A 24,579-nucleotide genomic window follows, 5' to 3' on the forward strand; every position below is an offset into this window, starting at 1 on the left:
TTGGCCCTATGGATGTGTTTCGTTCTGAAGAAGAAAAATTTTTATATTAAAATGAGTATTTTTAACATATAATCAGTATATGTTTTAGTAAAAATTTAATTGATTATTTTCATACCTGGTGCTCCAGATAAGGCTTCTAATCTACTTGCTACGAAGTTACAAAAAACTTGGATAGCATTTTTAACTCGCATCTTCTTTATTTTATTGGGGTAGATATGTCTATCGGTTAATTTTTTTAAAAATCTTCGGTTCTGACTTCCATGAACATCGATTTCATAGACAGTAGTAATATGTTTCCAAGAGGCAAACTTTCTATCCGATGCATTTTTTTTCTAGCTCGCTTCGCAGTGTCACAATCGAATTCGAGGTCTTTATCCAACAAATTGTTTCGTAGGCATTTTATAAGATGAGGTGGATCAAACAATGGGATTATTTCCATACCAAAAAGAATGAAACATCCCTCTAAAAATGAACTTTCACTGAATAATTGACATTTAAATTCTTTATATTATTTGAATTTTCCCAAAATTTTTCATTTTTTTATTTGCATGTTTTATATCTAATTACTTAATTTTACTCTTATTGTGTTATAATATTTATTTCTTCTATTTGTTTATGCATGTATTGGAGTTAAAATTTTACTCCAAAAAGGAGTGAATTTACTTTCTTGAGAGTTATATTATTTTAATATGACCACGCTATCGTATTCTACTATTCAAATTAACTTTCAGTGGAGTTAAATTTTAACTCTAAATATTTTACTCTTTATCTTTTAACTCCAAAAGCGTATTACTTTTATAGCATTATGTTGGTATTTAAATTTTAACTCCCTTTTGCTGCTTTCTATTGGTTAATTTTATACGAATATTCATAAATTTTAATTTTGGAAAAATTAAAAATAACTCACTTTGCCATACGTAATCTTTTCCTTTTAATTTTTCTGTCTCCTGCAACAGGTGTTTTATTGCCGATTGATTACTGGTACCCCCATCGCATACTGTACAAACAACGTTAAATCCTGCATCTTTTACAGCTCCTATAACCTCTTTTATACAATAAAGAAGCTGCCCCGTTGTAGTTTGCGCATCGCAGAAGTAAAACGAAATAGGAATGACATCGCCGCTGTCGATATATCTCATCATGAAAACTAGCCCGTGGTCTGCAAACTTTTCAGTACGAACATGACCAAAATCTTCAAATCCAGATACCTTGTCAGTTTTTTCATCATAACTCAGCCTTAATCCAAGTAACAGTTCATCCCATAAAATCATTACTGCCTTTTCTTTGTCTGTTTTTGCATCTTTGCCAGCCGCATTTAATCTGTTTCTAGTCTCCTCTGTCACTCCAGCGTCCATAGAAACTGTTTTTAAAAGCTTTTTTAGTGTCGTTATTCCGGGTATTGGAAGAAAACTTCGTAGGTATCTATAAGCTTTAGGTGACTTCTTATATATGGAAAGAAAGAGAATTTGTTCTTCTTTGGTATATATACGTCCTGAAGGTTGCCTTGAAACATTTCTTATTACAGCAAATATAAAGCTTCTTTGTGCTTCATTTAACTTCTTACATACACGTTTAAACTGTCTACTTTCCAAACATTCTTCTGGATTTTTCAATTTCTTTTGGCATCTTATAATGCAAGTAAAAGTGTCAATATTTAAATAGTTTTTAAAAATTATTTTTAAAAAATTACTTAGTCTTCACAAATGTAGAACAAAAAATTAATTTCAATAAAATTTTTTAAAAAACTAAAATTATTTAGTTCTTACAGATATAGAACAAAAAATTAATTTGAATAATCGTGTATAAATCAGTATTAATTTTATGAAGTACAAAAAATTCGAAAAAATCATTAAACGTCAAATATTTTTTTATGATCGTAAAGAGGAAGCAAAGAAGGTAATGAAGACTTATTCTTATTGATAGATTTAATTTTATATTCTCCATATATGAAGTACCTTTTTAACTGTTTATGTACATTATACAGTTTTCTTTTCTTTTCTTGCAATTCTTCGTACAGTTTCATTTCTACAGGGGTATTCATTTTAGCAGCTCTCCATACAGTTTTTTTATTTGGCCTAGTTTTGCAATTTTTGTTATCTAATTCCTTCGATTTACTTACAGCGAATTTCTTTTGGGCAGTATCTACTGCTCCAATAATTTCTTCAACACCTTTCATGCAATCTCTAGCCATTGGTTGTTGCATATTTTCTGCGTTTTGATTTTGCTTCACAGCGTCAGGCATAGTTGTATCCAAATTTGCGTTACCAAAAAGTCTCTCTTGCTCAAGATTATTTCCATTTTTTTTAACATGGTCGCCTTCCAGGACACGAATTCCAGAAACACTTGCCTATAGCGAAAAAGATTTTTTTAAAAGTGTATTTGATATTTGAAAAAGAAAATTTTTTTAAACTCAAATTGAAAAGAATAGTATTTTTTCATATAAAAATTTTTTATTAGAGTAAGCTAATTAAAAAATAATAATTTAAAATTATAATAAGAACATCTAATCTTAAAACTTACAGTATCAACATTCAGCGAGCTAATTCTGATTTCTGTAGCAGTTGAATTTTCAATTTCCATTGAAAGATTTCCATGAATAAGGGGTGAAATCAAACACTCTCCAACACTATTCGCAGGGTTTGTTGAATTCACACTCTCTGGAATATCAATAACACTATTCCTTTCCTGAACTGTATGAACGTTAATCTCAACTGAAGGAATTGCATCGTTTTTTAATCGAACACTGCCTGCTTGAGTCTTTATTAAAAAATCTGACTCCAAAAAATGTCGGGGACAGACAAACAATTCTTTTCTTGTAATTTCCGCATTATCCAACCTATTCAAATCCTCACATCCTATTTTTTCCAACCATTTGCTTCTCATGAACAATCTTTTCGGGATTTTATGCACTTGGTTTTTTTTACCTTCTGTCTTTCGTGTGTAGGAACAACCGGGAACAACGCATATACCGCCATGTATTTTATTTTGTTGTTCCATTAGGAAACATACGATAATGCACAATATAAAAAATACAAATAACCGAAAATAATGTTTAAAAGTATTCAACCTGAACAAATGTTGACAAATGTCAACAAATGTCAATTTCAAAAATTCAAACATTGTGAAATAATGACGTAGTCTTGGTTACTATGGTAACCATGCTATTTGAAATTGACAACAGAGCCACCTACCACCAGGGTCGCAACTAATTTTAAGCATCCATTTTTAACTACAAAGCTGACCGACCCTGAATACTATATCATACTCTAAAAATCTCACAACTCCAATAACATTTAGCTTAATATGTAGACGTATATGACATACCATTCCAAAAGCTGTTATTTAATGCACGTTCGTTTATGAGTCTTTATACATAGAAAATCCATCGAGGAGACTGCTCGGGGGTAGTGTTTATTTAATTGATCAAAATAAATAAGCTCGAAAATTTTCAGGATGTAATATTAAGTTAGCGCCATCTTTGTAGTAATTGTTTCAGTTTGTGCCATGATCTTCTAAATTTTCAGCATAGACTGCTATATCCCCTTCTTTTTAGGACTATTCAATATCTTTTAACTTTGAAAATATAATATCTTAAAATTTTTCCTTTTTATTTTAAATAAACGTATACAATTCTGAAAAAATGACACCTTAACAACAAAAAAATATTAATTTTTCAATAAGATATTTAAGAAAGACACCGTTTCCCAAGTAGAAATCTAATACTGGCATAGTACTGGGAAAACCCTGGCTGGTAACGCTGTCTAGTACTGATTTTGTACCGGCAGTCAGTACTACGTCAGTATTGAAATATCACTGTCATAACACCGCCTAATTACTGATTCGTAGGTAAAATTTAAGGCCTAAAATAAGTGAAACCGGTCACTTGAAAAAGTTTTGTCTCCAATTTTTAAGTTATTTATGATTTCTGGTACACGGAGAAAAATGGTGCTGAGTAAAAAAAACTTAAAATTGTAAAATGTACTTCGCATAAAGTAAATATTACTATTTCTGGTAGTAAAAATTACTAATAGTAATTATTACATTAGTCACTTTTAAAAATTGTTTTAAGAATTTGAATTTTTACATCGTACCCCTGGCTATAATTATTATATTTATATAATTATAATTATATTTATTAATTATAATTATATATATTATAATTATAGTTACATAATAATTATAATTAAGAATCAATATATTAATTAATAATAAAAAATTTCTTTTTTCAGTAAACGCACAATACTTTTGTAGTCCTTAATATGAAACGAGTAGATATGCAAATTAAGTAAAGAGAGACATTCTTATTTATATTGCCTTTAGAGAAAGAAAGAAAGGTAGCCGTTGCTAGAGCCAGCGTTACCGGCGCCGTTACCCAGACGTTACCTTTTGTGTTGCAATTATAAAAGTATACTAGTCACTAATTTTGCGCGCTACGCACGCGCCCTTTCTTTCTGCTATTAAAAATGGAAATGTTTTTACACCGAAAAGTTTCTAATATTACTCTAAAGATACACACATAGTTATTAAAAACATTTTATCTTTAAAGGATTAAATTTTGTTTTAAATTTTGTATACCTAAGTTGTCTTTAAAAGATAAAATTTTGTTTTCAATACTCGTCGAAGGTAGTGTATATACACTACCGTCCACGAGTATCAGGACGATTACATTCGACTCTATGAAAAAACATGCCATTACTTTTTCAATCATATCTCGTAAATAAAAGGACATACAAAAAAAACTTAAATACGGTTAAGCTGATTAAAAAACGTAAAATAAGCCGTCTTTGAAGTAATATCGTTAACTATTTTTTAAGTTGTAGAGTGAGAAATAAATAAAAAAAATTATCAAATTTTCTCATTTTTGGCTCTTGACTTAAACTTTTTCAAAAACCTAGAAAAATTTAGATAAAATTTGTCTAAAAACACAGAAATCTTCGTTAGAATTTCACCATTTAAATAAGTAAGGGAAGTGTTCCGGTTGTGGGCACCCTTTTGTTTTTGCCTCATAACATTTGTCCATGTGCATATTATACAAATATATGTGTACGAATTTAAAGCTAGAGGTCTAAGGTGACTGTCAGTGAAGGAATTAAATTGATTCCTTTAAATAAAAAAGTTTTATTAGAAATTTAGTGAAATTGGAATTTTTTGACAAAAAAAATTTTGTACCCGGTTGTGGGCACCCTTGAAAAATCCGCTAAAAATGGAAAAATATTAACCCATTTAGTCCCAAATGTCCGTTTTTTTAGTACAAGTTTGAGCTTCCCGTTCTACGAGTTCCGGGTTTAAAAAAAATCGGGACAAAGGTTTTCTTATGGATTTGAGTGTCCTCTTTCAGAATCTGAAAAAAAATTTCGATTTCGACTTAATGATAAAAAGTTATAATTGTTTAAACAAAAAAAAAGCCGTTTTTTTTAGTGTTTTTTTTCTTTAAAAGCAGATTATTTAATTGAAATCGGCTTGGGAAAAATCGGGGACATCAAAATATCGCGTCCAAAATGTTGGGACTATCAAATAGTCATATTGCCAAAAACAATTTTTTTCAAATTTCAAAATGGCGCCTCAAAAATGGCCGCCAAAATATGAAAATTTGGAAAAATAATTAAAAAAAATTTTTACACTACATTTTTTTTACTTTTATGCTTCATTCAAATAAAATAATGCTGCTTCAACAAAAAATATTGTTATTTGATGTTATTTAACAATATTATAAACAATTTTTATAAACAATTTGAAAACTATGGGCCAAAGTGGAAGCAAAAAATTTATTTTCATCAATTCTCTTTTTTGGGGGAGGTAAAAATGGATATTGAAAGTAAAAAACTTAATTCAAAATTATTTTGCAATGTTTAAGAATGTTATAAACAATTTTTATAAACAATTTTGCAAAACATGAAATAGAATGGTAGAAAAAAATTATTTTTTTATTTTATTATGCTCTGGTAATCAAAATGTTGCTTAAGGTTTAAACTTTAATTTAACATTATTTAGCAATATTTAGAAATGTTATAAACAATTTTTATAAACAATTTTCATAGAAAAAGAAGTTTAGAGTGAAAAGAAATTTTTTTTTCACTATTTACTTGGGTTATCATTAGAATAGATATTTAAAAGACAAATCTTTGTCTGTAATTATTTAAGATTTTTTTACAATGTTATAAACAATTTTTATAAAAAAAAATGTTCAGAGTGGAAAAAATCTTTTTTTCTTCACTACTAACTTTCTTTTGTCATTAAAAGTGGAAACTGAAGTATCTACCGTTTATAAAAAATTTGTAAACAATATATAAAAATGCTGTAAACAATTCTTATAAACAATTTGCTAAATATGAAGTACCATCATGGGAAAAAAGCATTTTTTTATTAATAAATACCTTCTTGTAATCAAATTCTTTGTTATAGATATAAACTTTCATTTAACATTATTTAGCACTTTTTAAAAATGTTATAAACAATTTTTATAAACAATTTTCATAGAAAAATCAGTTCAGGGTGGGAAAAAAATTTTGATTTTCTTTATTTGTTTGTTTGTCATTAGAATAGATATGTTAAAGATAAACCTTTGTCTGAAATTATTTTAAAAAATTTATTAATGTTATAAACAATTTTTAAAAACAAATTTTTATAAAAAAAGTTATTTAGAGATGAAACAAATTTTTTCTTTACCACTAACTTATTCTAACATTAAAATGGAAACTGATGTTTCAACCGTTTATCCAAAATTTATAAACAATTTTTAAAAATAATATTTTTCATAAATGTAAACGTCCCTTAGCCGCAGAAAATATATGCGTTGCCCGACTCTCACCACTTGGAGGTATACGTTATTGGAGAATCAATTTTTTCTTTTTTTTCTTTTTTTTTTGTTTTTTTAATTTTTTAAATTTTTTTGTGTTTTTTGAATTTTTAAATTTTTTTTTGTTTTTTTTGAATTTTTAAAATTTTTTTGTTTTTTTAATTTTTTAAATTTTTTTAAAATTTTTTCTTATTAGATATTTTTTTTATATTTTATTTCTCTGAGAACAGTTTTTATATTCAAATATTATAAATTATAATTCCATTTGGCATCTGTATTAAACTTTTAAGAATGAAAATTTTTAAAACACGCTTTACATTGATATTGATTGCAATCAATGCAAAATTTTTGCGTTCGAGAACCACACTTCTGATTTTCGCAGTTTCTTTTTAATTTTTTTATCGTCGCTGTGTGTAATGAATAATCTTTCGTTTTTCTTTTTTTCAAATATGCATTACAAACGGATAAGGCAACATGTTTGGTGCTTACTTTTTTATCATATGAAGCGAGGTTTCGAAGCACAGTTGCGTTACTCAGTGACGATTGCACAATTCGCATAAGAATGGACCATGTCCATTTTTTTGCTCTTATAGGAGGCAACAATTTACTGCAAAATGCATCGTGTAAATCGACTCCTCCCATAAATTTGTTATAATACAAAAAGCTTCTGGGGAAGTCAATTTCAATTCTTTCATTTTCATTTGCAGAATAGCGTTTTACTTTTTCTATTGGTGTAACACCAGACATCGTAGACAGTATGGATACTTGTTTGGAATCCATAACTGTTATGTAATTCATTCTACTATTCCTTTCGTGTTGTACAACATAAGTGCCTCTTGCAGCGTTTTTATTCAGCGAATTTTGTACATTTACCCGATTATTTCTTACTGTTCCCGTTGCTTGTAGACCAAGCTTTTTCAAGTGGACTAACAGGTCCGGATTAGTAAAGAAATTATCAAAATATAAATGATACTTTTGTAATTTCATCGGAATAGTGGAAGAAAGCAACTTAAAAACCATTTGTAAAACGACACGACTTCCCAAGGAAGTCGTGTCCAAGGACAGCAGATTCCCCACATCTTTACCCCAAATCTTACTGGCTTTCCTCTAATAAATTGTTTTAAACTTGTTCTCCCAAAAAATTTTACCATCATCTCATCTATAGCCAGCGCAGTTGAAAAAAAACCGAACTGCGATATATTTTTTCTAAAAATTTCTAACACTGGACGTACTCTCCATGCTTTGTCTTGAGAATCGTTTGTTGAATGCTTGGACAACTTTATTCGCCATTTTATTTTTTGAAACATTCCACGCGACATAGCGTTGCGTACCTGTTCGTTCCGCAGCAAAAAATTTTTGGACCAATAATCTTTATAAGATGATCTTTGATTGAAAATAGATAGAATTATTATTCCTAAAAAAGTTTCCAAATCGTGAAGGGTAATAGATAAACCATTACTTTTTGTAGCCTCAATTATATACAGCTTTAATTCCTGAGAAAAAAATAGTTCAAACATTTCCGTTTCAGAACTGTTTCGAATTTTTTCTTTTTGCCTTTCAGTAAGTAAGCAGACATTTTCAGGCTCAAAAGAGGATTTTTTTTTCATTATTTACCCATACATACTGATGATTAGGCTCTAACTTTTTTTGATTAGATGTATAATTTTCGGAAATTTTGGCAAAAGTTGTAGGAAAATCTATCGTATTAATCGAATCTTCATCAGTATCGTACCCAGAACTATCACTTTCATTAGAGTTGCAATCTGACTCACTCTCTTCTAATTGATCTAAATTGATCAAAACATCAGTATAACTATCATTTTCAATAACTTCCAAGTCAGAGTGTAACGACGTCCCAGTTGACCTTTTTCTTTTCGGCATTTTAAATAAATAATTCAAATTAATACTTATCTCAAATACTATAACATGCAGAAGTGTAATATAATAATATGAAAAAAAAATAACAACAAATCCAATGTTACCTAACAGTATAGAAAATAATTAACTTAAAAAAATTCAAGACTATCGAAAACGCTAAGACATAAAAAGTAGAAATGTTAAGAGTAAGTCAGTATGGAACTGTGCAGTGGTGGGATCAGTATAGTGATGGGAACCCTGCTAACTGCTCATGTGTAGTAAGAGATTTCACACATGCGCACAAACCATAGTTCCCATAAATTTCCATAAAAGCACTAAAAATGAGGCTGTATCCTTCTGTCATACATATTTTCAAAAAAGAGGGAAAAATCGATCAAAGATAAACTAAAAAAATAATTAAAATCGAACGTAACAAACAAAAAGTGATAATTCTAAAAACGTACACCTTTAAGTAGTGAATGTCTTGCAAAAGAGATATTTTAAACCACTAAAGAACTTCTTCTTTTCAATTTATTTATAAAAAAATGTTTAAAACATTTATGAAAAATATAATTTTTAAAAATTGTTTATAAATTTTGGATAAACGGTTGAAACATCAGTTTCCATTTTAATGTTAGAATAAGTTAGTGGTAAAGAAAAAATTTGTTTCATCTCTAAATAACTTTTTTTATAAAAATTTGTTTTTAAAAATTGTTTATAACATTAATAAATTTTTTTAAATAATTTCAGACAAAGGTTTATCTTTAACATATCTATTCTAATGACAAACAAACAAATAAAGAAAATCAAAATTTTTTTCCCACCCTGAACTGATTTTTCTATGAAAATTGTTTATAAAAATTGTTTATAACATTTTTAAAAAGTGCTAAATAATGTTAAATGAAAGTTTATATCTATAACAAAGAATTTGATTACAAGAAGGTATTTAATAATAAAAAAATGCTTTTTTTCCACGATGGTACTTCATATTTAGCAAATTGTTTATAAGAATTGTTTACAGCATTTTTATATATTGTTTACAAATTTTTTATAAACGGTAGATACTTCAGTTTCCACTTTTAATGACAAAAGAAAGTTAGTAGTGAAGAAAAAAAGATTTTTTCCACTCTGAACATTTTTTTTTATAAAAATTGTTTATAACATTGTAAAAAAATCTTAAATAATTACAGACAAAGATTTGTTTTTTAAATATCTATTCTAATGATAACCCAAGTAAATAGTGAAAAAAAAATTTCTTTTCACTCTAAACTTCTTTTTCTATGAAAATTGTTTATAAAAATTGTTTATAACATTTCTAAATATTGCTAAATAATGTTAAATTAAAGTTTAAACCTTAAGCAACATTTTGATTACCAGAGCATAATAAAAAAAAAAAATAATTTTTTTCTACCATTCTATTTCATGTTTTGCAAAATTGTTTATAAAAATTGTTTATAACATTCTTAAACATTGCAAAATAATTTTGAATTAAGTTTTTTACTTTCAATATCCATTTTTACCTCCCCCAAAAAGAGAATTGATGAAAATAAATTTTTTGCTTCCACTTTGGCCCATAGTTTTCAAATTGTTTATAAAAATTGTTTATAATATTGTTAAATAACATCAAATAACAATATTTTTTGTTGAAGCAGCATTATTTTATTTGAATGAAGCATAAAAGTAAAAAAAATGTAGTGTAAAAATTTTTTTTAATTATTTTTCCAAATTTTCATATTTTGGCGGCCATTTTTGAGGCGCCATTTTGAAATTTGAAAAAAATTGTTTTTGGCAATATGACTATTTGATAGTCCCAACATTTTGGACGCGATATTTTGATGTCCCCGATTTTTCCCAAGCCGATTTCAATTAAATAATCTGCTTTTAAAGAAAAAAAAAACACTAAAAAAACGGCTATTTTTTTGTTTAAACAATTATAACTTTTTATCATTAAGTCGAAATCGAAATTTTTTTTCAGATTCTGAAAGAGGACACTCAAATCCATAAGAAAACCTTTGTCCCGATTTTTTTCAAACCCGGAACTCGTAGAACGGGAAGCTCAAACTTGTACTAAAAAACGGACATTTGGGACTAAATGGGTTAAAGGAAACCAACAAAAATAAAGATGAAATGAAAGTTTCTTTATTTTAAGAGAATTTGCCGGGATAAAGAACAACAATGATGACACGTTTTCACACTATGCTCATCGCTAACAAAAGCATAATGCTTGCATGTGAAGTAGCTAGTACGCATACCATAACGCACTTCTAATGCACTGAACGACTATATTTATCGCATTTAATGGAGTTTGCGGCTGTCACTTTCCTTAGCAGAAAGTTTAGATAGATGAGACAGTAGTCCTCATCATTGTCAGATGGTAGAGCCTCCTTAACATAAAGGTGCCCACAACCGGGAATGACAGTCATTTTTTAAAAAGACCAACAAATTTTGTGATGCAGGATTTTGGTTAAACACGAAGGTAAATCACAAAATATAATGACAACACTGCGAAAAAAAACCCCTTCGTTTCTGAACGAATCTACACCCATATGTTGCTCTTCGAAAACAATACAAAATTACTTTTTTATTTATTTAATGCAAATTTTCTTTATTATGCTTACAGCTATTACACAAATGCATATATTTGTTTCGTTATCAATACGAAAAGTCCGTATTGTCAACGAACACGACTTGCAATACTTAGATCAGTAAAGTCTGCTTGCCGTCGAAGTTTACGTAGGGGTGCCCACAACCGGCGCACTTCCCCTGTTTAAAATTAAAAAAGGTTAATCCGTCTGCGATATATCATTAAAAATGTGAAGCCGTGTTTCGACCGATTGGTGCATTGAAATTCAACTGTGACGAATCGACTCTGGCTTCGCGTAGCAGCGAATGAGAGAGAAAGCAGAGACGAATTCATGTGGGGGAACGATGAACTTTCGAGTTTCTTTATATTACTCGTGAAACATCATAATTTATTATTTCCCAGCATAAATCCGTTCCTGTTTTCTCTCCCATTCGCAGCCACGCGATGCTAGAATCGAGTCGTCACAGTTAAATTCCAATGCACCGATGGTCGAAACACGGCTTGACATTTTTAATGATATATGTGACGCTCTACGAGAAAACATGCCTTAGCTCCCAAAAAATTAATTTCGAGTAATTAATATCACTCTATAGATTTTGAGTCTCTTTTTTACTTACAAACGTTAAAAATAATATTTACTTACACAATTTTGAATTATTTTCAAATGAACATTAGCATAATTTGAGCTTGCTGTTTGTTTACACTTGTTGGTTAGAAATTCAGCCCCTCCACCTTCCACTACGATTCCACTGCCTATATACATATAGAAGACAGAATAACCATTTTTAATTTTGAAAGGCATATTTTAAAACTGAAATTCTAACGAAGATTTCTTAGTTTTCAGAAAAATGTTATCTAAATTTTTCTAGATTTTTGAAAAAGTTGAAGTAAAGAGCCAAAAATAAGAAAATTTAATAATTTTTTTGTATTTCTTTCTCACTCTACAACTCAAAAAATAGTTAATGAAATGACTTCAAAGACGGCTTATTTTACGCAAAACTTAATCAGCTTTTCAACCGTATTTAAGTTTTTTTTGTATATCCTTTTATTTACGAGATATGATTGAAAAAGTGATGGCATGTTTTTTCATAGAGTCAAATGTAATCGTCCTGATACTCGTGGACGGTAGTGTACCTATTCCCTTTTTGAATAATATGTTTTAGTAATATAACATCATCATCTGCATCATTTAATTCACCATTGCCAACTTTAAGTAAAAAATCTACAAATTCCGTTTCTTGTGGTAAAGCTCTTATATTATCTGTTAATGTGTATGTTTTAAAATATTTCCATAGTTTAATATTTTTATTGATAAGTTTACTATTTCTGATCTAGGCCCCTTGTTCTTTAATTGGTAAAATTTGCCGAAAATCGCCGCCTAGAATTGCAATTTTACCACCAAAAGGTTCGTTGGAATTCATTATATCCCTTAATAGATAATCCATAATTTCTAAAGCATATTTTGAAGCCATTGGTGCTTTATCCCAAATATTAACATCTATATTTTTTGAAAAAGGCCTTCTTTAGATTTAACTTTAATGTTTGAAGATAAATCACTGTATAATGGAACGGGTAAACCTAAAACTTTATGAACAGTTTTTCCATTAGGAAGCAGAGTCGCAGCTATACCTGTAAATGCCATGTTGCAAACATTTATTCCTTTACTTTTTAATAAATGCCATGGCGTAATGTATAAAAATGTTTTTCAAGATCCTCCACAACCATCAACATATAAGCACTTAGAACCATCAATAGAAGAATCCTTTAGGGCATCAAGTACATAATCAACTACAAGTTTTTATTTTACATTTAATGTCGCATAATTTTGTTCTCCTATGTAAATAAGTTCTGCAATATTTATACCATTAACTTGTTCAGTAAAAATTACATCTTTTATATATCTAATAATCCCTGAAAGTCAGTTAAATTATACTCTTTGTTAAATAACATTGTTTTAATATTTCTATAAGCCCTTTGTTCAGCTTCAATGTCGTTAATTTTTTAATAATCTTCTGACATTTGACGCTTAAATTGTTCCCATAGTTTATCCGGATGTACAGGATGACAATGAATTAAAATTATTGTGAATAATTGGCGAAGTGAATGAGGCATCATTCATACTGCAGCTTCTTCCATTGTCCTAATCTACTCACTATCATCTTCTACAAGTCCTAATGCCAAACAAGCAGTTGTAAAAGATTTATGAACAACTCCATTAACTGTTCTTAAACTTTCAAAAGAAAATGCTCCTTTTACTGTGAGCAACAATAATTTAAGGTGAAATAACTCCAATTCATGTAGATTAACTGAATACATTCTTCCTAATACTTTTTCTTTACCAATTCTTTGTTTCCATTCAAAAGATTTTGTTACCCATGTATATTGCTCTGGTATTTCTGAATAATAATACTTTTCAGCATTACTATCTCGTTGGTTAAGTTTGAAAAAATCCAGAAGTTTTGTATTTTCATTTAAATCGAAAGAAATGCCGGTACTATCTTTTTCTTCTCGAATAATAACATTCTGTTCATTTGGCAAATGTATGGGTAAGCGATTAACGCTATGACTCTTTTTCCCTAAAGGTTTACTTAGAATTCTCCAAACTGCCTCAACTGGACCAACATATCTATTTTCTTCATAATGATGTATTTCATTATGATTACCAGTTACCTCACCATTCGCATTTGTGATAACAATAGATGCAGCATCATGCCCTTTGAGAATATATTCATATAAATATTTAACAGACTTGATACTCTAAACCATTTCTACATTAATATGGCAATTAAATATTTCTGAAAGTTTAGGGCAATACAGTACAACATTAGAATTATCAACATTAAATCCATTTGGTCGTTCATACGCTTTATTATTATTTCTTCGAGGACAATGAACATAGCAATTTCCTTCAACTGTATTTTCTTCTTGGTAACTTCTTTGAAATTATTCTGAACATTTCCCATCAATTAAACACCAATCTCCACAAGGTCTGTGAATATTATTTTGCATTATTATTTTTTGTAAAATAGGATTTATATTTTCATCAGGAATTTCTGCAGAAATATAACGATCAACCCTTTCAACTGTTAATATTTTAGAACTTTCTTTCAATATAACTAACAAATGAATTTGTGGCAATCCTCGCTTTTGAAATTCAATAACATAAACATAAGATTTGACTTCTCCAAATAATTTATTATCAACAATAAGTTTAAGTAGATGTTTAACTTTTAATGCGAAAACCCTAGTTACTATATCAGCTCTATCAGCAGCAGTTTGATAGGGGCATAAATTTTCATGTATCTCTTTCCAATTTTGATTACACGACATTGTGATAAATAAATCTGGTCTACTATGACGAGCAAGAATAGCCATCGAATCCTGACATTGTTGCATCATATTGCGAGGTGATCCTATAAAAGTAGAAGGCAATATAAGCGTTTTTCCCACGTGTACATCATTTTCCAACTCATGATTGTGTAAATAATCCATCAGTCCTTAATATGTTTCACTTCTCAATTGAGCTTGATTATTTGCACAAAATCTTAATCTAGCTTTTCCCATTTTTACATAATTGTCAATCACCCACTGTTGAAACAATCTACCATCATATCAAAATTGATTAAATGCTTTATTTCTTACAGCAATTTTGTATTTAATGTAGGCAGACCTAGAAATAGTATGATTTCTACTTCTGTAATCACTATTACTACGAATCATATTAATATTATAACCCTTATTTCCAAGTGGATAAAAAATGGGATAAATCCATGGTTCAACATTCGGATCTAAATTACTAACCAATTTCAATTCCTTTGTAGATTTATTATAAACCGTTACATAAGATTCTGGTATTTCTTCTTCAGAGTTTGTAATAAAAATTGCAGCAACTTCATTAAAACTTTGAAAATTGTACGATTAGTTTTGCAATATTTCCTTCATTTATTTCATTTATTATTCTCGGGAAAGAAATGGATGTGTATGCTGCCTCTGAATAATTTTCATTATCAATTTTACGTTTTAATTTTTGCCTCTTACGATAATTTTTTTGAATTTCAGCCCTGCTTTGTTTAAGTGTTGTTGATGCAATATTTCTTTCATTTATTTTATTTATTTCTCTCGGAAAAGAAATGGAAGTGTGTGCTTCTTCTAAATAATTTGCACTATCAATTTTCCATTTTAATTTTTGCCTCTCACGATAATTTTTAGGGTTCCGTACACCTACGGTGTGACGGCGGAACCCTATTGGTGAGACTCTTGTGTCCGTAGCCAAATCGTGTCCCCCCCTAGCGGCTAAACTATTTGACCTAAAGAGCTCAAATTTGGTTCAGATATGTATTTTCACTCGTAGATTACAGGAAAAATATAGCGAATGTGATTGGACGTGATGGGCATAGCGTTGTCAAGGAAATAACAAGATTTTTGGCCAAAAATGCATAAAAAGTGACCATTCCCCCCCCTTAACTTCTAAACTATTCGACATGGAGAGCTGAAATTTTGCATGCTGGTGTATTTTTACTCGAATATTACAGGAAAAATATAGAGAACTTGATATGTAATGATGGCCATAGCGTTGTCAAGGAAAAACTAAAAAATTAAAAAAAAAAAATTTTTTCTAACTTTTACATTATTTGACCTTATGAGCTGAAAATTAAGATCCTAGTGTATTATTACAGTCTGACGACAAAAAATTAATTTAAAAAACTTTTTGAAAAAAAATAAAAAAAAAAATTTTTTTAAATTTTTTTTAGTTTAAACACGTGGCATTAAATATTTTAAGGTAGAGTGAAATTTTAAGAGAATAAATGAGAGATTGTTTTCTGACTTAAATTTCTTAACTAAAAATAAAAAAAAATTGGACAAGTGCGAGTTGTACTCGCACTGCAATGGCGGGTTCCGTACACAAATATTAAAATAATACTTGCAACATTTATCGGTAATTGGTAGAATTAAAATAAACAATTAAAAAAATATATTAAAATCATTTGATAAAAAAAATAACTAAAAAAAATTAAAGTATTGTATATCTAATATTGTAAACAATAATAAGCAGAGGAACTACCCTCACAGCACGGGATATCCCGCGATTATCCCATTTCCATCCCGTGATATCCCTAGGATATCTCATGAGATATCTCACGGGACGGAAATTTGGATATCTCAAGGACATCCACTGGATATCCCTAGGAGGTCCCTGGGATATCCACGGGATATGCAAAGTTTTCTTTCGTGGGTCATCCCGTGTGGGATATGTCAGCGCATGCGCAGGAAACGAAATGCAATCGTTCCAAGTGTCAAAGAGTGTGTGTCAAAGAGCTGTGAAATTATATTTAACGCATTTAAATTAGAAAAAGTTTGTTTATATATTTGTTGCATGAAATTAACGAAAGTGGAAAATAAATATATTTATAAACTCAGCTTAAAGTGTACGATTTTTCAGTTACTTTTTTTTGGTAGATAATATATTAAATTATTCAAATATTTATTCTAACTACATTCTAAACAAATAATGCATGAATTACTAGATTAATTACTGAAAATCCAGTATATTTTTTCCTTTAAACAAGAAATAAATAAAATTTTATATGTATGTACTCATATAATCTTACACGCGCAGGCGTCGACCTTCCCAGCTGTTGAGTGTCATGGCGACCATGGCGTCGCGTCATTAGATCAGAAGCGTGTGTTTTGCAGTGTGTGATTAAAAGTATTGCTGTTTAATATGTTTAACTTTCACATTTTTTTAGTTTCTTGTAAATATCTTTAACCAATAAATATTAATCAGTAATAGACAAAATGAATTGACCAAAATTAGTTTAAACTAACACACAATAAATGTTTAGCGTTAAAAAGACATTTTATTGAATTCAACTAATGTTTATTAAATCACAAACAAATAACTTTGATATTAGTTAAATAATCTTTTTTTTTTTAAATAATTTTTTTCTCATTCTAGTTATAATTTAATAATGGTTTTTCAACTCTTTAAAGCTCTAATTATTTTTCAACATATTACTATTTCTTACGTAGCATATCCCGTGTGGAGAATATTTGGATATCCCGCGCGAGTCTCCCATGGGATGGAAATTTGGATATCCCAGGGATATTTCTGAGATGTCACAAATATCCCAGGGATATCTCAATATCCCGCGAGATATCTCTAGGATATCCCTTGGATATCCTTTTGGTCAGAGGGTATAATTTTGAAAATTTTGTCCCTCTGCTTATTATTGTTTACAATATTAGATATATACAATACTTTAATTTTTTTAGTTATTGTTTTTATCAAATGATTTTAATATATTTTTTTAATTGTTTATTTTGATTCTACCAATTACCGATAAATGTTGCAAGTATTGTTTTAATATTTGTGTACGGAACCCGCCATTGCAGTGCGAGTACAACTCGCACTTGTCCAATTTTTAGGGTTCCGTACACCATAGGTGTACTGACGGAACCCTTATGAAATCACTCGTGTGTCCGTCCCAGCTACGCAAAATGGGCTATCCCCCCCCTTAACTTTTACAAATCTCAACCTAGTGAGCTGAAATTCGGTAGGAATTTTCAGTTTTAAGTGCAGATTACAGGAAAAATATAGCGAACCTGATTGGTGGAGATATTTGGGAACTAGAAGGGAAAGAAATTGAATTTTTTTGAAAAAATTGCAAAAAATGACCCTGTCCCCCCCCTTAACTTCTACAAATCTCAACCTGGTGAGTTGAAATTCGGTAGGGATCTTCAGTTTTAAGTGTATATTACAGGAAAAATATAGCGAACCCGATTGACAAACATATTTGCAAAATAGGAGGGAAAGAAATTCTATTTTTCGAAAAAAATGCTAAAAATGACCCTGTCCCCCCTTAACTTTTACAAATCTCAACCTAGTGAGCTGAAATTCGGTAGGGATCTTCAGTTTTAAGTGTAGATTACAGGAAAAATATAGCGAACCTGATTGGTGGAGATATTTGGGAACTAGAAGGGAAAGAAATTGAATTTTTTTGAAAAAATTGCAAAAAATGACCCTGTCCCCCCCCCCCCTTAACTTTTACAAATCTCAACCTGGTGAGTTGAATTTCGGTAGGGATCTTCAGTTTTAAGTGTAGATTACAGGAAAAATATAGCGAACCCGATTGACAAACATATTTGCAAAATAGGAGGGAAAGAAATTCAATTTTCTCGAAAAAAATGCTAAAAATGACCCTGTCCTCCCCCTTAACTTTTACAAATCTCAACATTATGAGCTAAAATTCGGTAGGGATCTTAAGTTTCAAGTGTAGATTACAGGAAAAATATAGCGAACCCGATTGACAAACATATTTGCAAAATAGGAGGGAAAGAAATTCAATTTTCTCGAGAAAAATGCTAAAAATGACCCTGTCCTCCCCCTTAACTTTTACAAATCTCAACATTATGAGCTAAAATTCGGTAGGGATCTTAAGTTTCAAGTGTAGATTACAGGAAAAATATAGCGATCTCGATTGACGGACATATTTGCGAACTAGGAGGGAAAGAAATTCAATTTTTTTGAAAAAATTACAAAAAATGACCCTGTTCCTGCGGTTAACTTTTACAAATCTCAACCTAGTGAGCTGAAATTCGGTAGAGATCTTCAGTTTCAGATGCAGATTACATGAAAAATATAGCGAACTCGATTGACGGACATATTTGCGAACTAGGAAGGAAAGAAATTGAATTTTTTTGAAAAAATTGAAAAAATTACCCTGTCCTCCACCTTTAACTTTTACAAATCTTAATTTGATTAGCTGAAATTCGGTAGGGATGTTCAGTTTAAATTGCAGATTACAGGAAAAATATAGCGAACTCGATTGACGGACATATTTGCGAACTAGGAGGGAAAGAAATTTAATTTTTACGAAAAAATTGCAAAAAATGATACTTTTCTCTCCCCCTTTTGAACTTTTAGGAATCTTAATTTGATGAGCTGAAATTCGGTAGGGATCTTCATTTTTAAGTGAAGATTAAGGTAAAAAAATATTTTTTTTTGTTATTTGTAAATAAAACATAAGAATTCAATGTGGATTATAGTTATAGTTTTTTTAATCTATATGTAATAAAAATACATATGTGTACCGAATTTCAGCTCAATATGTTTATATATGTTAATATTAATGTGGATTATAGTTATAGTTTTTTTTTAATCTATATGTAATAAAAATACATATGTGTACCGACTTTCAGCTCAATAGGTTTATATATGTTAATATTAATGAATTATATTTCTTATATATATTTTTTTTATAAAAAATGAGTTTTATTTTGGTGTACGGAACCCTCGATCTTAATGCGAGTGCAACTCGCACTTGCCCGATTTTTTTTGAATTTCAGCCCTACTTTGTTTAACTGTTGTTGATGCAGTATTCCCTTCATTTATTTTATTTACTATTCTCGGTAAAGAAATGGAAGTGTGTGCTTCCTCTGAATAATTTGCATGATCAATTTTACGTTTTAATTTTTGCCGCTCACGATAACTTTTTTGAATTTCAGCCCTACTATGTTTAAGGTATTTCTCCGGCAAATCGATTTTCGATAGAATTTTTTGAAACTCTGGGAAAATGCTCCTTTTTATATGCTTTATGTGTGATAAAAAAACTCAATACTCCTTGCGATGCTAAAACTTGAGATATTTTGCTTCAAAGTTTTAACATTTAACATAGGAATCATATGCTGAACTTAGAAAAGTGACACATTTTTATTAATATCTAGAAAACTACTCGATAAATATTTCTCAAAAACTAGTATGTTGTAGGGATAAATAAAAGAAATAATATTAAACAAATTTCAGTGTAGGTAACGATGCTCATTTTTTAATTATTGTATTTTGATAGTCGAAACTCAAGTGATTTTCCATTGAATTTACTGGTGCAAGGAAAGCATGCGGTCGCGACTTGGCAACACTGTTGCGTTTAAAGCACTTGTAAAAAGGCGCGAAACTAACATTCGTTTCAATTACTTTTTCAGATTCAATTAAAAAAAACTTTTCTTTTTTCAAACATATTTATATATTTATTTATTTTATTGAAACTTTTTTAGTTATCAAATTTTGTTACTGTTTTTATTATTGCTCTTTTGAATTTCTTGTTGTAATAACAAAATTAATAAGTGATAATAATAATATTAATTACGATAATTTGATAATAATTATAAATTATTACTACAAATTGAAATAATTTATATTATAATTATTAATAATAATAATAATATGGAAAATAATATTTTATTATCAAATCTTTAAACGCGTTATTTTCTGATATCTCGTTATAGGATTTATCAGGATAATTAGGGGGAAGCGTTCTGATAAAGAATATTCTCGAAATTTGCAGGTAATTTTTGAAAAATATATTGAAAAAGAAAGTTAAAAAGTTTTAATTTTGGCGAAAGTGAGACAATATGACGGTGAGCACACAGACAAGTGGATCTATGTGTCAGTGGTCAAGGAGGTGGCGTCAATTCTCGGAAGTGGTCGCGACTTGAACTAACGAAATTTAATTCTCAATCTCAAATTACTCCACTGACATAATTTCCTCGCAAAATTATTGCAAAAACGGAGAGAGACGCGTCTCAGTGAGTGAAATTCCAGGATCTATCATCCCTCCAAATATGAACCCAAAATATTTGATTCTCTCAAAATGAGAAGTCAATACCAAACCGTTCATAACCCCTTTTTTAATGTTTAAACATTTTTTTCAATAATTATTTATAAAAATTTCGCAAAATTTCCGAGAGCAGCGCGTGCGCGTGTCAATAATATTTTTCTATATTTTCCAAAAAATCCCGACTGAAAATATTTTTTTCTTTTTAAATGAGATGTCGATCACGATACGTCCAGCCATTTTCCACAGTCGAGGTGAATTGATCGATTAAACGAACTTACCTGTTGTGAAGTTCAATCGCAATTATATGAAGAGTTTCGTTGAGAGATATAACTATGTAGTACCGCTAGTTCACGCACGTTACCGCCACGATCTTCAGCTAAAAAATAAAGAATGGTTCGGTCCAAGGCTTCCGTGTTCCTTGTCTCGTTAGCCGCTATATATAGTTTAAAGTTTAATTTTAACAATGCTTAAATTTGGGTGGGTAAGTATTATTTGTTATAGTATTAGCAATAATTTACGGGTGGGATTATCTCTCAACGAAACTCTTCATATAATTGCGATTGAACTTCACAACAGGTAAGTTCGTTTAATCGATCAATTATATTCCGAGTTTCGTTTTCGAGATATAACTATGTAGATGTTAAGAGTTATATGTTTATTTTTGTTTATAAATTTGTTTATTTACACAAGTTGTAAATACAAAGATAATATGCTTTTCTCGAACGATATAGAAATAGACAGATTAATATTTTAATTATTAATGTTAATTAGTATAATGAAAAAGAAATACTACATTTGTTTACTAAGACAATAAAACTGCTTCTGCAAAATTGTTTTCTGTTTCGACAATTGGCCTATTATAAAATTTGGCAAAAGTTAGGGATTCTTTCGACCAACCTGCTGTGCTTTTTATAATGCTTAAATCGACGCCTTTTTTAAGCGCGGCCGAGGTCGAAGCATGTCTCGTACTGTAGGCTTTAAATTTACTGTTAATACCACTATTTACTAAGAAGGCTCTAATCCATCTCGAAATGGTTTGTGGATTAGCTGGTTTGTAAGGATTCCTAGTGGTTAGTAGTAGATTAGCGATGTTGCCTCGAAGATGCTTCGTTTTTTCAAGATATGCTTCCAGTGTGCTTGCGACGCATAATTTAGGTTTTTCTGAAAACCTTGGTAGCAAAAGAAGTGGTTGTCGTACTCCAGGACGCGACGTTTTTATTAAACTATCGATTCTTATCGAGAAACCGTTCTCGTTTTCGGTTATATTTTCTAATTTTATTAGTGCTAATGTTTGCATCCTATGTGCGGTTGCCAATGCTAATAGAATGGTTAAACGAGAAGTAAGTTGAGGTAATGATAGTGAATTTAATGGATACAATTCGGCAATTGTTTTTAAAACTGGGGAAACGTCCCAGGTTTCTTCATAACGAGGTTTAGTAGGTCTCATTCGAAAGACTCCGCGAAAGAACCGTGACACAGTTGTCCCTTGTGAAACGTTTTCACCGATTAACAACCCTAATATTGCTCGGCAGTTGTTGAGACTACCATAGGATGCCCCATCGTGAAAACGTTCCGTCAACCATTCCAATGCCTGATTTTCACTTGCTTCGTAAGCATTTATTCCGTTCTTAATACAAAATGACAACCATTGCTTGATGGCCACAGAATATTGTTTGATGGTAGATTCTGCTAACGATGCTATCAAGATATTTATTGTCTGTGCCGGAATGTTTTTCCTTCGAAAGGCTTCCCTGATACTTTCGCTACCATCAGTGTTAGAGACCTGGACAGCGGATGTTGAAGAGACCTGCATGGAGACAATAACAAATCATTTGACGGTTGAAATAATATTGGTGGTTCAATAAATAGGGGCACCAGCAATGGGTACCACGGTTGTGAAAACCATTTTGGAAATACTAAAATTCCTTGCGCCTGGTCCGCTATAATTTTTCGCACTACTTTGAGAATCATCGAGAATGGAGGAAACGCATAGAAATAGAAATCTTTCCAGTTTAATGTAAATGCATCTACCACGAATGCTTCAGGGTCTCGATGCCATGAGCAGTATTTTTCACACTTGGCATTACATCTTGATGCGAAAAGGTCTAGATTTGGAGCTCCGAAAGATTTAACTACCTGCGAATAAGCTATGTCTGATAATTCCCATTCTGTATCGATGTTTCTAATACGCGAACCCCGATCGGCCTCGATGTTATCTTTCGACGCGATATATGACGCAAACAGCCATAATTTTCGCTGTGCGCACCAAGACCAAATTTTTCGCGTTATTTCGTTAAGCTTTGGGAATTGGACTCCGCCCATTCGGTTTATATAAGAGATAGCTGTTGTGTTGTCAATTCTCAACAGTATCTCGCAATCTCTTAGGTTTTTCGCGAAACATTTAAGGCCGAGATAGGCCGCTAACAACTCTAAGTAGTTAATATGCTCTTTTCTTTCTAGATCTGTCCAAAACCCATGAGTAAGTTCGTTTTTACAAAACGCTCCCCAACCTGATCCTGAGGCGTCTGAAAAAATTTCGAATTTGTAATTTCCAGATCTGATAGGGTTCGATGTTTTAGGAATGGTATTTAACCACCAGTCAAACTCTGTAATCAACGCACTACTTATTTCGAATTTTTGATCATAGTTACCCTGACTTCTCAACAAACCCAGATATCTATGACGTTCAAACGACTTTGTATGCAACCAACCGTACTCTACTGCTGGACATGCAGCAGTTAGAGATCCAACTAATTGCGCAAAATCCCTGATACGACAACTTGCTTTATTTTTAATTTCTTTAATTTTTGCGAGTATTTTTTCTTTTTTCTTTTCGGGAAGTTCAATTGTCATTTTTGATGAATCCAAAATGAAACCTAAATATTGACATTTTTTACCAGGGGTGAGATCACTTTTTTCGTAGTTAATGACGAAACCTAAATTAACGAGAATCTCAATAGTCTTTTGAACGTTGATTTGACATGAATTGTAAGTTTTGCCTAAGCAGAGCCAATCGTCTAAGTAAACCACTGACATGAGGCCTGATTCTCTTAGTAAATTTGCGACCGGTTTAAGTAATTTCGTAAACACCCATGGGGCAGTACACAACCCGAACGGAAGACAAGTGAATTCAAATAATTGGCCCTTCCAGGAAAATCTTAAGAATTTTCTATTGCTAACCTGAATTGATATTAAATTAAAAGCATCTCGAAGATCTATACTCGCCATGAACGAGTCTTCTGAAAGTAATTTTATTGCCGTTCTAATGTCCTCCATTTTAAAGTGGTCAGTAGTAATAAATTTGTTTAGTTTTTTTAAATTTAAAACAAACCTTGTAGATCCGTTAGATCTATCTACTAAGAAATAACTTGATAAAAACTGACCAGCACATGGAGAACATTTTTTGATGGCACCTATATCTTCCAGTCGACTAATAGCATCGCAGTATTTTATCTCTTCTATACCACTTACCACGGGTTCGTGAGGTATACTGTCCTGAATTGGAACATTATCGAAGGGTATCTCATAACCCTTTATAAAATTTAAAACTACTCTATCATTTGTAATTTGGATCCAGGCGCTTAAAAATTTTTTTAGTCTTCCTGCAAATCGACCTACCGCAATTATTTCTGCGCTGGCTGTTGACGATTGTCCTGTTCCTGACGATTGGGTTGACGATTGAACTGACGATAGCCTGGATTCTGACTTCTCTCCTTCTGGTACCTGCC

The 24,579-nt window shown here is 30.6% G+C and overlaps 1 protein-coding gene across 1 annotated transcript; it reads right to left on the reverse strand.

Annotated features, from left to right (window-relative positions):
* Positions 1–12,568: 12,568 nt before the first annotated feature.
* LOC122507504 lies at positions 12,569–24,127 on the reverse strand. The gene is made up of 7 exons (XM_043620253.1): positions 23,749–24,127; positions 23,521–23,649; positions 22,883–23,457; positions 21,749–22,658; positions 13,391–13,951; positions 12,795–12,866; positions 12,569–12,735 (listed from the first exon to the last, which is right to left on the reverse strand). The coding sequence occupies exons 1-7, from the start codon at positions 24,125–24,127 to the stop codon at positions 12,569–12,571; spliced, it is 2,793 nt and encodes a 930-aa protein (XP_043476188.1).
* Between the last annotated feature and the right edge of the window lie 452 nt (positions 24,128–24,579).

The sequence above is a fragment of the Leptopilina heterotoma genome, unplaced genomic scaffold (assembly GCF_015476425.1).
Source record: "Leptopilina heterotoma isolate Lh14 unplaced genomic scaffold, ASM1547642v1 Lhet_47, whole genome shotgun sequence".
Taxonomy (NCBI): domain Eukaryota; kingdom Metazoa; phylum Arthropoda; class Insecta; order Hymenoptera; family Figitidae; genus Leptopilina; species Leptopilina heterotoma.

Bases quoted from the DNA above. Each gene is read 5' to 3' on its own strand.
- LOC122507504 (XM_043620253.1), bottom strand. From the start codon at position 24,127: ATGGAGGACATTAGAACGGCAATAAAATTACTTTCAGAAGACTCGTTC. The intron at 13,952-21,748 runs GTTGGTCGAAAG...ATATTCTCAAAG, and splicing joins CATTATAAAAAGCACAGCAG to GGCATGATGCTGCATCTATT. The intron at 12,867-13,390 runs GTGAGTAGATTA...TGGCATTTACAG, and splicing joins AGGACTTGTAGAAGATGATA to GTATAGCTGCGACTCTGCTT.